The 13,162-nt window shown below is 31.7% G+C and overlaps 2 protein-coding genes across 2 annotated transcripts in view; both read right to left on the reverse strand.

Annotated features, from left to right (window-relative positions):
• Positions 1–7,789, reverse strand: part of LOC139483504 (uncharacterized) — a 34,962-nt gene extending 27,173 nt beyond the window's left edge. Inside the window, exons 1-4 of the mRNA XM_071267526.1 lie at positions 7,690–7,789; positions 5,688–6,109; positions 5,233–5,352; positions 239–407 (exon numbers count right to left, since the gene is read on the reverse strand). Of these exons, the coding sequence (XP_071123627.1) occupies positions 239–407; positions 5,233–5,352; positions 5,688–6,109; positions 7,690–7,789 (811 nt within the window). The remainder of the gene's footprint in view (positions 1–238; positions 408–5,232; positions 5,353–5,687; positions 6,110–7,689) is intronic.
• LOC139483508 (uncharacterized) overlaps positions 1–13,162 on the reverse strand; it is a 124,498-nt gene that overhangs the window by 27,349 nt on the left and 83,987 nt on the right. The window lies entirely within an intron of this gene.

Below are 13,162 nucleotides of genomic sequence, written 5' to 3' on the forward strand. Positions count from 1 at the left end.
AATCTATCATTGACTTTTTGTTTTCCATTCAATTGATGTTTTGAACTTATGATTTTTCCCTTTGATGATATAGTTTCCGTTTTGAATTTTCCTTGGAATTTAGTATTGTTGTTATTATACTTTATTGTGTAGTTATGATATGAAATGTCTTTATAAAACAAAACAAACAAAAAATCCAGTAGGTTAAATGTCAAGCAGACAACAATCAGACAACATGTATATGGTACACTATATTTACCATTTAATTCCCATCGGTTTATCTCCCCCATGATTCTGTTTTCATCTATAATACTCAGCCTTAGGTTGCTAATAAGTTTTCTCATTAGTTGGAAAGAATTTACATATTTTGTAGAAGTCCATTCTGTAAAGTCACAATGTGCCCAGGAATTACGTATGTCTGATCGAATCTAAAAAAAGAAATTTCTGTCAACTTCATATAACTGTATCAATCAAAAGGAACATTTTGTAAACAATCCAAACTAGAGGCTCTATGTGCATATTAAACAAAGGACACAAATGGATTCATGACAAAATTGTATTTTGGTGATGGTGATGTGTTTGAAGTTCTTACTTTACTGAACGTTCTTGCTTCTTACAATTATATCTATAATGAACTTTGCCTATTAGTAACAGAGAAAAATATTTGGTAAAAATTTACATAAATTTACCAAATTAATGAAAATTGTTAAACATTGACTATAAAGGGCAATAACTCCTTAAGGGGTCAATTGACCATTTAGGTCATGTTGACTTATTTGTAGATCTTACTTTGATGAACATTATTGCTGTTTACAGTTTATCGCTATCTATAATAGTATTCAAGATAATAACCAAAAACAGCAAAATTTCTTTAAAAATTACCAATTGGAGGGCAGCAACCCAACAACCGGTTGTCCAATTCATTTGAATATTTCAGGGCAGATATATATTGACTTGATTAACAATTTAACTCTTTGTCAGATTTCCTCTAAATGATTTGGTTTCAGAGTTATAAGCAAAAAACTATATTTTACCCCTGTTCTATTTTTAGCCGTGTTGGCCATCTTTGTTGGATGGCGAGGTCATCGGACACATTTTTTAAACAAGGTACCTAAAAGATGATTGTGGCCAAGTTTGAATTAATGTGGCCCAGTAGTTTCAGAGGAGAAGATTTTTGTAAAAGATAACTAAGATTTTCGAAAAATGGTTAAAAATTGACTATAAAGGGCAATAACTCCTAAAGGGGTCAACTGACCATTTCGGTCATGTTTACTTATTTGTAAATTTTACTTTGATGAACATTATTGCTGTTTACAGTTTATCTCTATCTATAATAATATTCAAGATAATAACCAAAAACAGCAAAATTTCCTCAAAATTACCAATTCAGGGGCAGCAACCCAACAACGGGTTGACCGATTCATTTGAAAATTTCAGGGCAGATAGATCTTGACCTGATAAACATTTTTACCCCACATCAGATTTCCTCTAAATGCTTTGGTTTTTGAGTTATAAGCCAAAAACTGCATTTTACCCCTATGTTCTATTTTTAGCCGTGACGGCCATCTTGGTTGGTTGACCGGATCACGCCACACATTTTTTAAACTAGATACCCCAAAGATGATTGTGGCCAAGTTTGGATTAATTTGGCTTAGTAGTTTTAGAGGAGAAGATTTTTGTAAAAGTTAATGACGACGGACGACGACGGACGCCGGACGCCAAGTGATGAGAAAAGCTCACTTGGCCCTTTGGGCCAGGTGAGCTAAAAAAGAGAAACCTCCGCAAAAAATTTGAAAAAATGAACATGGTCAGAGGCAATAACTCCCGAAAAGATTAACAGATATGGTCGCGTTAATAACTTTTGGAATTAACACTTGTACCCTAAATCTTAATTTTTTAACGATAACAGCTCTAAAGCAGGTCGTCACATTTTCCTCCAATTTTTTAGGGTAAATTCATCTTGTGTTGATTCTTTTTACAGTTTTTGACTTTTTATCTAGCTCATATGGATTTCACGGTCACAGCTAACAACTGATAAACATAGGAGTTTTAGATATGTCAGGGGTAATTACCTAAAAAGTAGATAAAGGAGTAGGTCCGGTAAGGACCGATTTTGGCCTCAAATTTCAGGTTCATCTTACGAAAGATTTTGACCACTTTTTAAACACTTAAGTGTCTATTTCATTTGAATCAATTAATTTATTTGAAAGATTTTAACTGATTTAGTCATTAAAAACAACCCGATTTAAGCTCAAATATGAAAAATCTACCAAATATGCCGAAAAATGTCACTTTTCAGATGATTTTTGTCAAAAATGAAAGTGGCCGCATCCGTGTTCATCCTCAACCTTTATATATGTTATGTATTATCATAAAATACAACTTACATTTCAATATTAAGGATGAACACGAATGCGGCCACTTTCGTTTCACACGAAAACTGTCTAAAATTTAACTAAAATGCTAGAATTGTGAAGATTTCAGTAATTTAGCACGACTTAATGGTGCTAGTACCCGATATATGTGTATTGTATTGTCAAAAACAGCCCATATTTATGTAGCAGAAGCATTCTACTGTCCAATAAATAACTAAAAGTTTACATTTTAACAATTTTGTAAAACTGCTATATTTTGGGGCCAAAAAGGGGTCTTACTCCTTTCCCCTTCATTTACAAGATGGATATATTGAGTCATGCTGATGATTTTTTGTTTTTCCTCTTTTTACTAAGCTCCTATTGTTTTTTCAAACAGTGCAAGGAAATGCCAAAATAATCAACAATCAAATCTCTGGAGCAATTACTAAGTACTCCAAAACATATAGACATTTTTTTTTAAAAGGCTGGATAAAACTTGTTATGCTGAGCATTTTGACACTCGTCAGTTTTCATAAATTTCAATAGTTAAAAAGATATTGCTCAAAACTTTTATTTTATCTCTTTGATTTATTCTTAGACAAGGGAGGGACGACAGATACCAGAGGGACAGTCAAACTATCAACGTCATGGCTAAAAATTAAAAAGACCAACTGACAAACAATAGTACACATGACACACCATAGAAAACTAAAGAATTAGGAACACGAACCCCACCAAAAACTAGGGGTGATCTCAGGTGCTCCGGAAGGGTAAGCAGATCCTGCTCCACATGTGGCACCCGTCGTGTTGCTTATGTAATAACAAATCCGGTAAATAGTTTAATTCGGAAGGTCACATTCATGAAAGGGAAGGGGATTGTAGTTTCGACGTAAGGAACATATCCGATATCATTTGTGATACGGTTATTCCATAACGGTCATCAAGCACTCGTGGTGGCGTCTGTAAAATTTACGAAGGGATTATTTCAACTTCAACATTTCGAACTCTTGGTTTTATAGCTTCCTTGTGAGTAGCAACCCTCTATCAAGAAAATCATGATAGGAAATGCAAGCACGGGAATATCGTATCAATTGGGAGATATATACCCCGTATGAAGGTGCTGCTGGAATGTTGCTACTTAGAAACGGAAAGTTCACAGATGGAAAGCTAAACTCATCTTTTAATGGACATGTTGATTGAACCTTGACAAACATAAGACACTTTATAGTGGACATCCTGTACATAAAGTGGACAATTTTTGTTTCAATCCAATGAGCAGTTTAAGAAACACGGGTGGAATGAAGACGGACGCAAAGTGATTACAAAAGCTGACATTTGAAATAAAAATGAAACATACCCCCCAAAAAATATGGTTAAACATGTTAACTGCTTTACATTCTTGATTTTGGCATATTATTTCAGCATACAAAAAAAAATCTAAAGAAAATGTGCATTTTTTATGCATGTAATGTGATTGTTATCCTATACCAACGAAACCCAAAAATTATGTTCGTGAAGATGAATTATGATTAATGTATGATTACTACTGATGATTTAAATGACATAAAAAAAAGTTTGATTTTAATAATAATTCAAAATATACAATACCTTGTTGTTAAGACATGTAAGCAAGAAGAGCAAACACGTGTTATATAAATTTTGTCCTAGAAAAACAAGCTGATCCAGATATTTTATTTTCTAGTTCACAAATTAACAAGGTTAACAGGAATATACACTATATCGCTACTTGTCCGCCATTACAGGATATCACACAGGTTCCCGTAAAATTTTGACGTCATAAAACAAAATATCTGACGCCACAATGGAAAAGTGATTGTGGTATACATCGAAAGTTCAAGCGGCCGGGTCAGCAGGGATTAGCGATAGGGTTAATAAAATGACTCCTTGTCCTAAAGCCTTTGCTTTTTTTTCTCAATTCCATTTGCTAGTATACGACATTATAAGAGAACATGTAGCATATATACAATTTATACAGTGTTCCAGTTTTTTGGTTTTGGAAATAGATCGAAATAACGACATCTAAAATTAAACGAGGTTATCACTATACCGAAAGAATCACTAAGGCTGTGTGTAATGTTTTAAATTATAAATGAAGATTCTTCTGTCAATTATTTACATTTAAGGAGGCTCGAGGGTATAAAAATTTCAGAAAAAAATTAACATTTGTTTTTCATTACAAATTTTATTTATTACCTTTTGAGTTGTTACTTAATCATATGGTACAAAAAACATCCAAAACAATTAATTCGTGTTGGCCCCAGATGACTTTTAAAATGTAAACATCATTGAAAAAGTTCCAAATGATCTCCCTTCGGTGGAAAAATGCCATTTTTTGGCTTTGAAATTGAAATATTTCTTTAACTCATTGGTGACCTATATTTTTTAATATAATTTCGATATATGCTGTACTTAAACTAAATTATTGTAAAATTTTAGCGATTTCTGTAATAAATTTCTTTTTTTATTTCGATATTACCTTTATTTCTCCTATTAGTTCAACAGGTAAAAAAAACACTTTTACAAAGATGTATGCTTCTTTCGAAGGCAGATTGTGAGCGCAAATGAACGGTGACCCCATTTTTTTATTTTATTTTTCTATTAACTATAAGATAAAGTTCGTTTATAGAAAAATATAGAGAAAGCCTATATAAATGATTTAGACCCGCGAACCCCCTTAACTCTTATGTTTTATTCAAAATCACAGCGGACAAGTTTGTTAAATTCATTATATTCATCACAAGGATCATTCTGTCAAAAGTTGTGATAAAATGGGTCCAGTGGTTTCCGAGGAGATTTTGATATAACTATACTTTAACCTGACACTTCTAAACTTACAAAATATGTTTGTATCGTGTACTTAATACATGAACTCCTTTACAGTAAAGAAAATTTCCACGGTTACAGTAAATATTTTTCTTGCTTTTTCTACTTTACTTTCCTTTACTGATATTCCAATCTCCTGGTCTCTTTTAAACCTGAACATGTCTTGAACTCCATTCTGTTTCATAATCATAGAAATCCGTTACCTAAATTGCATACTGTATCGTATGCTTGGACATTATTTACCTCAACTGGTTTTGCATTTCATCCTTTATTAAACAAATGAACATTTTTACCTGAACTAGTACCATATACATGGACATTCTCTACCAGACTTGTTTAGAAATGATGTCCATGTTCATGACACTGGATGTAGTGCAAGTCCTGTTCAGGTGAAGGATGTCCATATTTTATAAGGTAAGGTAAGGGATGTAGTGCAAGTAAAAGTGACCAAAAAGTGTTGACATTTCTTGTTTAATATAGCATGGGGTTTAAACTATTTGGTATGCTTACCATTTGAGCATCAAACTGTACAACTGCTGGAAATCGGTCAATGTTTATAATAATTCCAAGCAGAGCAGATGAGTCACATGAGTCATCAAATGCTGTAAAGTGTGCCATATGTGTTTGAAGGAACAATCGGGATAAATCAACCGCACTCCTGACTCGGTAATCATATAATGCTATTTTCCTTTTATGATTAGCTTTGTTGCTATTAATTGCTTCATAATTTAGTTCTATTTTGGTAGGACCATATGTCTTTAGATAATGTCTATACGTTTGCTTTTCAATGTTGTATAATCTGACAAGGGTGTAACAAAGTTTTGTAATTATAGGCACAATATAGTTCCTCAGTACTGGAGATATGATGGTATGAAGACAAATACCCACAACTAACCATCTCTTTTTACTGTCATCTAAATCATCTACAGGGTCTTAAAATAAAAGTATAACAAAAAGTTAATTCACAATAATACTGAACTCAGAGGAAAATCAAATTGGAAAATCCATAATCACATGGCAAATCAAATAACTAAACACATCAAAAACGCATGGACAACAACTGTCCTATCCTTGACATGGTACAGGCATTTTCAAATGTAGAAAATGGTGGATTAAACCTAGTTTTATAGCACTAAACCTCTCACTTTGTACGACAGTCTCATCAAATCCGTTATATTTACAATGATGCGTGAACTAAACAGATATGATAAATAAAATAGTCAAAATATAGGTACAGCAGTCATCATCTTAATTTTTGAAGAAAACAATTTCGCGCGTCTGAACAAATGCATATCAATTCTAATATTGTATTCATATACAAAGACAATGATAGGCATAATATGTAGTGTATATTCTTTTTGTCACCTTTATTATTTCAAATATGAAAGTTAAAAGGGAATGAGTGTTGAGATGTAATTAAAGGCTCACAGAAGTGCACAGGTAGACTATAACTCATCAGCTGCCATGTTTCATGACTGTCTTGGACAATTATTCTTAACATTTGAAAGATTGATCCGAGCTTATTATTACCATGAAGTTATTGACCATTAGATAATCATACAATTTCCAGAGTTCGGCTGACATAATTACAGATCATATTTATATTTTGTGCTTTTTTATTTCTATTTCATATATTTTTACTAGTCGGATATATCATGCTGTTATTATCAATTAATTTGGAATCTGTAGTCTAAACTATTGAATTATGTCCAATTTAATGGTAATTTAGCTAGCCCGTATGTTTTTAGATTTGAAATTTTCAAATAGATTGAGATCGAGTTATTATGATATGAAATTTGATATGAATCATCATAAATATGAATAATATGTGCTTGTAATTTTTACTGTTTAGAAAATCAAATGTGCAGATGATAATTGTCTCTAAATTCTTGATAGCAAATTCAGTTAATTTAAGTTATCAAAACTTCGTTATCAACACCTACATTATTTAGAGTGATTGTTTAAAAAGATATCTGCCTTTAAAAAAAGAATTCAACAATACGCTTCCTTTATTTAAGTAATTTTCTATCGTAATTTAAATTTCCTGATAAAATGATATCATACACTCTGGTCGTTTAAATTTTGGTATCTCTAGGGTTGCGTAGGACTTCAGTCCCTACAAAAAGAGTTAATTTTGGCACATTCTAAGGGGTTATTCTCAACAGTGGTTGTCTTTGTGCATATGCCTAAGTGTTTTGTACTGATCCCGGTAATATAAAGTTAAAAATTATAATACATTTTAGATATATGCTGCAGGGTTGCTGTTTCAATGATGTTGACCCAACCTCTTATTTCATTTATATGATTGTTCATTAGCTCATTCCAATTATATGATTCTTATCTAACAACTGTATCTTTGGTTTTTTTTTTTAACAAACACTTTTAATAGTCAGAATATATATATTCTCCAGTTTTTGAAAATAATCTACAAAAACAGAAATTAAAAAAAAGAGGCTACTGACCGAAATTTTTCAAAATAAAGAAGGCGATAGTTCAAAAGTCTGTTATATACCTATAATCCTGGGTACTTTACTCTGTATTTTCTCTACCTCTCTCTGTAAATCAGGTGGGATTTTTCGCTTCAACGGCCTTGATTCTATAGCTTCAGTCATTCTTTTATTTCGATATATCCTACACTTCCATTGGTCTATTCAGTATTTTTTTTTAGTTTTAGAACCTTTTCTAAACTAACAACTGCAAAACTAACAAAAAGAATGACACATTAAAAGAAGAGACCGAAATGACAATCAAAATATGATTTAATATACATGATATTATTCATCTTCAAAGAGTTAAGAGATTACAAAAATGTTGTATGTATATTGATATCATATGGAATATGTTTTAGCTTGCAACTTAAAGGGCTAAGAGAGGTATATGTGATTGTTTCTTAGCATTGTTATTAGTTAGCATAATACTGAATTTAACTTTTATGTCAAATAGACAAGTACACCTGTCCTTGATTGTGACATAACATTTCAGACACACATCTACAACTTTATTTGATTGTCATAAATACATGTCAGAAAGACATAAACTCCTTTCTTCGTCAGACAGACATGTACACTTTCTGGATTGAGACATTACAAAGTCGGAAATACACATACAAATTCCTTTGTCATGCAGACTTGTACACAGTCACCTTACCTTAATTGTGACTTTATATACCAGACAGACATGTACACCATTTATTGATTTTGACATAACCAGGCATAATTTAACTGGATTAATTACTGTCATGACTAACAGAAAGCATGTTTTCAGTGAAGCACTGATACTATCACAGCACTTCGGTTATGGTAGTTGAAGCTCAGTCTTCTGTCTTAATGATAAAGTTGTGTGGACCGTTGGTTGTCTTTTTTCCTTCTTTTTTTCTTTCATGTTTGTTATTCATCAACACAATGATTTGCCGTATTCATTTGTGAACAATTATCGATCCAACTATGTTCGTTACGTTAGACCGTAATTTAAATGTAACATCTTATGACGATAAACATATTAAGATTTAACAATGTTTTTGCAATATCATTTAAATAGGTACTCTTTAGATCAAAATGTTGAATACAAAAGCATAAGATGTTGATAAGAATGAATTATTGTAAAATTGTAAATCTATCCCTCTCTCTCATTCACTCTTGTGTTTTCTATATCTTTCTCTCTACAAAATGTATATCTCTCACACGTTTTCCATATGCAATTACAAAAAAAAATGTATTACAATCTTAATGTCAATATGTCATAATCATTCTTTGTGTTATTAAGTTACGTTAAAGCATAGACGACCTTTGGACACATTAAAGTGAAGAAAAAGTACTTACACCAGGCTCTAATAATCTTTTTTAAAACAGGTAATACAATTCAAAAACTTCCGTAAAATTTAAAATTCCAGCTACATACCAGTGTATTGAGGGACTACACAATCGATGGCGTACACTTATTGTCTTTTGTGTTTTTATTAAAAGGATACCCGCTTGAATAAACCTAGATGTGTCTTTGTTATTGTGCACTCATAGTAATTCACAGGAGTATAAGGTGTCGTCAATGTAAAAGAATGTTATTTTTATATACGTCAATAATCAGTTTCCGGATTTGGTGATGACGAAATTCCGTACGGATTCCGTTGTTATCAAGGATCATCATATAGTTTTGATTTCTTCTCAGACGCTGATCAAAGTTCCCTAGTGACGCTGGTAGTCATTGCAAATGCATGCTTCTTCGGGCTTAGTTACACATATATAATAAATAACTACAAGCTAAGGTTACGTAATGGATTACCTTAGCTGTATTTGGCACAACGTTTTTGAATTTATTTGACTTTTATTCAGACGACCATATGTGATTGAAATAAATATTTACAAAATTTCCATGTAAACTATAAATGTACTTATAAGTTTAAGATAGATAACTCTGTATAAACTTAGTGATAATTATCAAAACTAATTCATAATTCGATATCATGAAAACGTATTCAGCTACTTACATTTTTTTTGAAAAATGTCAATTTTAAATCTAATTTTTAATTGTAAGTTGAATGCATACTTTAATGCATACATATATACAACAAATTATCTTTACTAGAATTTACAAATGTTTTGTACCGTATTTGACATTACCTATCAATTCATATACAGTCTATCTGAAACATTACTCCAGATCTGTAGAAAAATCTGGCGTATGTCCACTGTTATCAAGTTATCAAAACCTGAAGTAATTAAATATTACATTGTCTATATTGATCTTATTGATATTTGTGTTACTATAATCAGAAGGTATCGTTTAGTGGGTTAATCGGGCAACCGTAACTGCTAACAATAACAAAGGCGTCTATAACATGTATTATTTTTTAAGTTATAATCTCAAAACGTCAAAATTAGCGGAACGAGAACGTTACGTTTATGCGTTACTTCCAACACACCACCAATTAATTTCTTAACAATAAATAAAAGTGTTGACAAGCTTAATGATAAAAGCTCTGAGAAAATATATTAAAACTGTAAAGTCTCTATGTAGTATTAGTTAAAAAGGCCATGGTTATTCACTTAGATTTCCATATGATAATCAAATATTTACCCTCACTTTTCACAATTAACATTCAACTCGCGACAGTCCCTGTCTTTTTTCTTCATCGCCACACACTAAACTATTGTTTTTTAACATCAAAAGAATATACGTTTTGATTTATGAAGTTTACTGATTGGTCTAGATGTCACACCATTTTTTGTTCCATTATGGCTGATCGTGCAAGTCCATCTTTGCTGTCAACTAATTTGTCAATTACAGCAATGTCCATTCTACTCTTGATACATTGTCATGAATCTGACACACATATCCGACATTGATGTTCTGTGTATTTCAACCAGTGTATCGGTAATGTTCCGTAGGCCAAGTTAATTATTCCTGTTTCCATCTTATTCATGTTATTATGAAATTTGATAGAAACTTCGTTTGTCTTGTTACTGATATATGCATAGTGTCTTTGGCTCCTGGTTGTAAAATACATTCTCCAAGTCCGCAATACAGTAGCGTCCTGATTCATCTGCTAAATAATACATGTGACGGATTAATGGGTTCGTCGGCCGTATGATCCGATGAAACGTATGTTAGTAGGCGATCATTGAGTATACTTTCTACTTTGGGAATTATGGTGTTGAGTATTTCATTGCACATAGGAAAAACAATAGACCCCCGGTGCAATCTCTTTGAAAATTGTATTTTCCTTTTTTAAACAAGACGAAACAAGTCTACAGATTATGTTTGCTAACATCCCGTTGGAAACAAAAACAATGTTTAGACCTAGTATTTCATACATCCGGCCGTAAGGGCGTGATCACATGTTAGTCACATGTTTCACGTATGACCGGAAATGATTAGAACTCAACGACAAAAACAATTTTAATAAAAAACAGGAAATAACTGGACTTCTGTTTTGTTTGAAATGTAACGCATAACGATAACGTCATTTTCTAACTTAATTATTACGAAGAACAAAACTAGAATGTAAATCATCTCTGATTTACCTGTTTGAACATCTCGCGAGAGTTCATATTTGCATATTGTTATAAAGAATTCTATTACAACAAAGCAGATTACATCATCTAAAATTTGCGTTACGAAATTGGAAACCAAAGTAACGCTAGCTTTCTTACACCTGCTACAGAAATACTTATAGTTCTCGGCATTTTCTTCTGACTATTCTTATTGGTCGATGTTCTTTATTATTTGAAAGCAAAAGTTACGAATTTGCCGGTGACGATTATCTATAAATCAGTCAGCGTTATGCACTTCGGAAGCGAAAAGTAACGCGAGAAACAACACATAAATACTGTCGTATAATCTTTGAAATTTGTCAATTTCAATTTTTTTTCTAGGGAAGAGTAGCATACACTTGTTTGTTGATAAAAATAAAGGCATCTTTAGATGTAGTTACAACTTACAGTAATACACATTTTTATCACTTTTCTATCGTTATAGGAAACGAGCCCAATAGCATATTATGGTCCATATTGAGCTTTCCCTTACACTATATACGTTTCTTTTACAGTCTGGAAAAAATCAGTATTACGAAATATTCTATATATATCTAACCTAGTGACGTCATTGTTGGAATGCCACACTACACAGGGTTATCCTTTATTCATTATAAAAATCATATAAACCTAATGATGTTTGCTGTAGTGTAGATGATTCACACACCAACATGCAATGCTTTAATCTGAGGCTATAATCAGATAATATGTAGGTCAACTTTCGCGGTAAACAATGTCAATGGGGATTCATGAGATTGGGGAGAGAAACGGCAGTTTTCATTGTTTCTGTAAAGTTCTGTTTTAAGAATCTTCCTCCAGGAGCACCTCAATTGATGAGTAATTTTACACTAAAATCAAAGTAAATGTTTCTAAACATTTAAAATGTGACATTTAGTATATGATAAGTAGTCTTCTATATAAAAACAAAATGTGTATCAACATAATTATTGAAATGGTTAAAAAAAAAAATTAAAAAAAATTAAATGTTGCTTTTTGTAGTTTATACCTATGAGATTGGGGAGAGCAACTGCAGTTTTCATTCTTTCTGTAAAGTTATGTTTTTAGAATCTTTCTCCAATTAAGGAGCACCTCAATTGATAAGTAATTACCCACTAAAATGAAAGTTAATGTATATGAACACTAAAAATGTCATATCAAGTATATATATGATAAGTAGTCATCAATTAAAAAATAATTTTGCGTACCAACATAATTATTGTAGTAGTCATTTAAAAAAAAAAAAAATTTTAAATATTGCTTTTTGTTGTTTAAAGCTATTTATTCATGAATTTTACAGATATATCAAAATGTGGGATCTGGAAACAAACTTCACACAGCTTATATCAATCATATTTGATTTTATAAGTACATGTATCCCTGTGATGAGAGTTGTAACTGGGAACTTAATCAATGGAAAATTGAAACTGAATAGATTTTTCAGTCCTCACTTTCTTGAGAATACTGTCACAAAAAATTGAGAATGGTCTTAGCCTGCCGTTCAGTTGTACATAATTAAAATTCTAAAATATATTGTAGTAGTTGTTAAATTCAATTGAATTTTAGATAATTAACTCCCAACTTTAATCAAATGTTTTGATTTAGAAGGTGCAGATCTCATTGGTTCAAATTGTCTCTATGATGAATTCTTGACTAAGGAAATGAAATAACAATAAACAACAATAAGTTTCATTATTGTCAGCCTTTCTATATGTTCTAGCTGTTCTTTTGCTCATTCTTTGTATGTAGACTATCAAAAGATACCCCCCTAAAAATTGAAACAATGGCCGTCTTTTCCCTCAGAGCTCTTCAGCTCTTTGATTGATAATGGGCCCAGTTTTCAAGTTGGTACAAATCAGGGTCAAAAATTAAAGTTTGTTTGTAATCATAAAACAATTAATTATTTGGGTTCTTTGATATGCTGAATCTTACTGTGTATTTAGATTTTAAATTATTGGTATC

The sequence above is a fragment of the Mytilus edulis genome, chromosome 7 (assembly GCF_963676685.1).
Source record: "Mytilus edulis chromosome 7, xbMytEdul2.2, whole genome shotgun sequence".
Classification (NCBI taxonomy): Eukaryota; Metazoa; Mollusca; class Bivalvia; order Mytilida; family Mytilidae; genus Mytilus; species Mytilus edulis.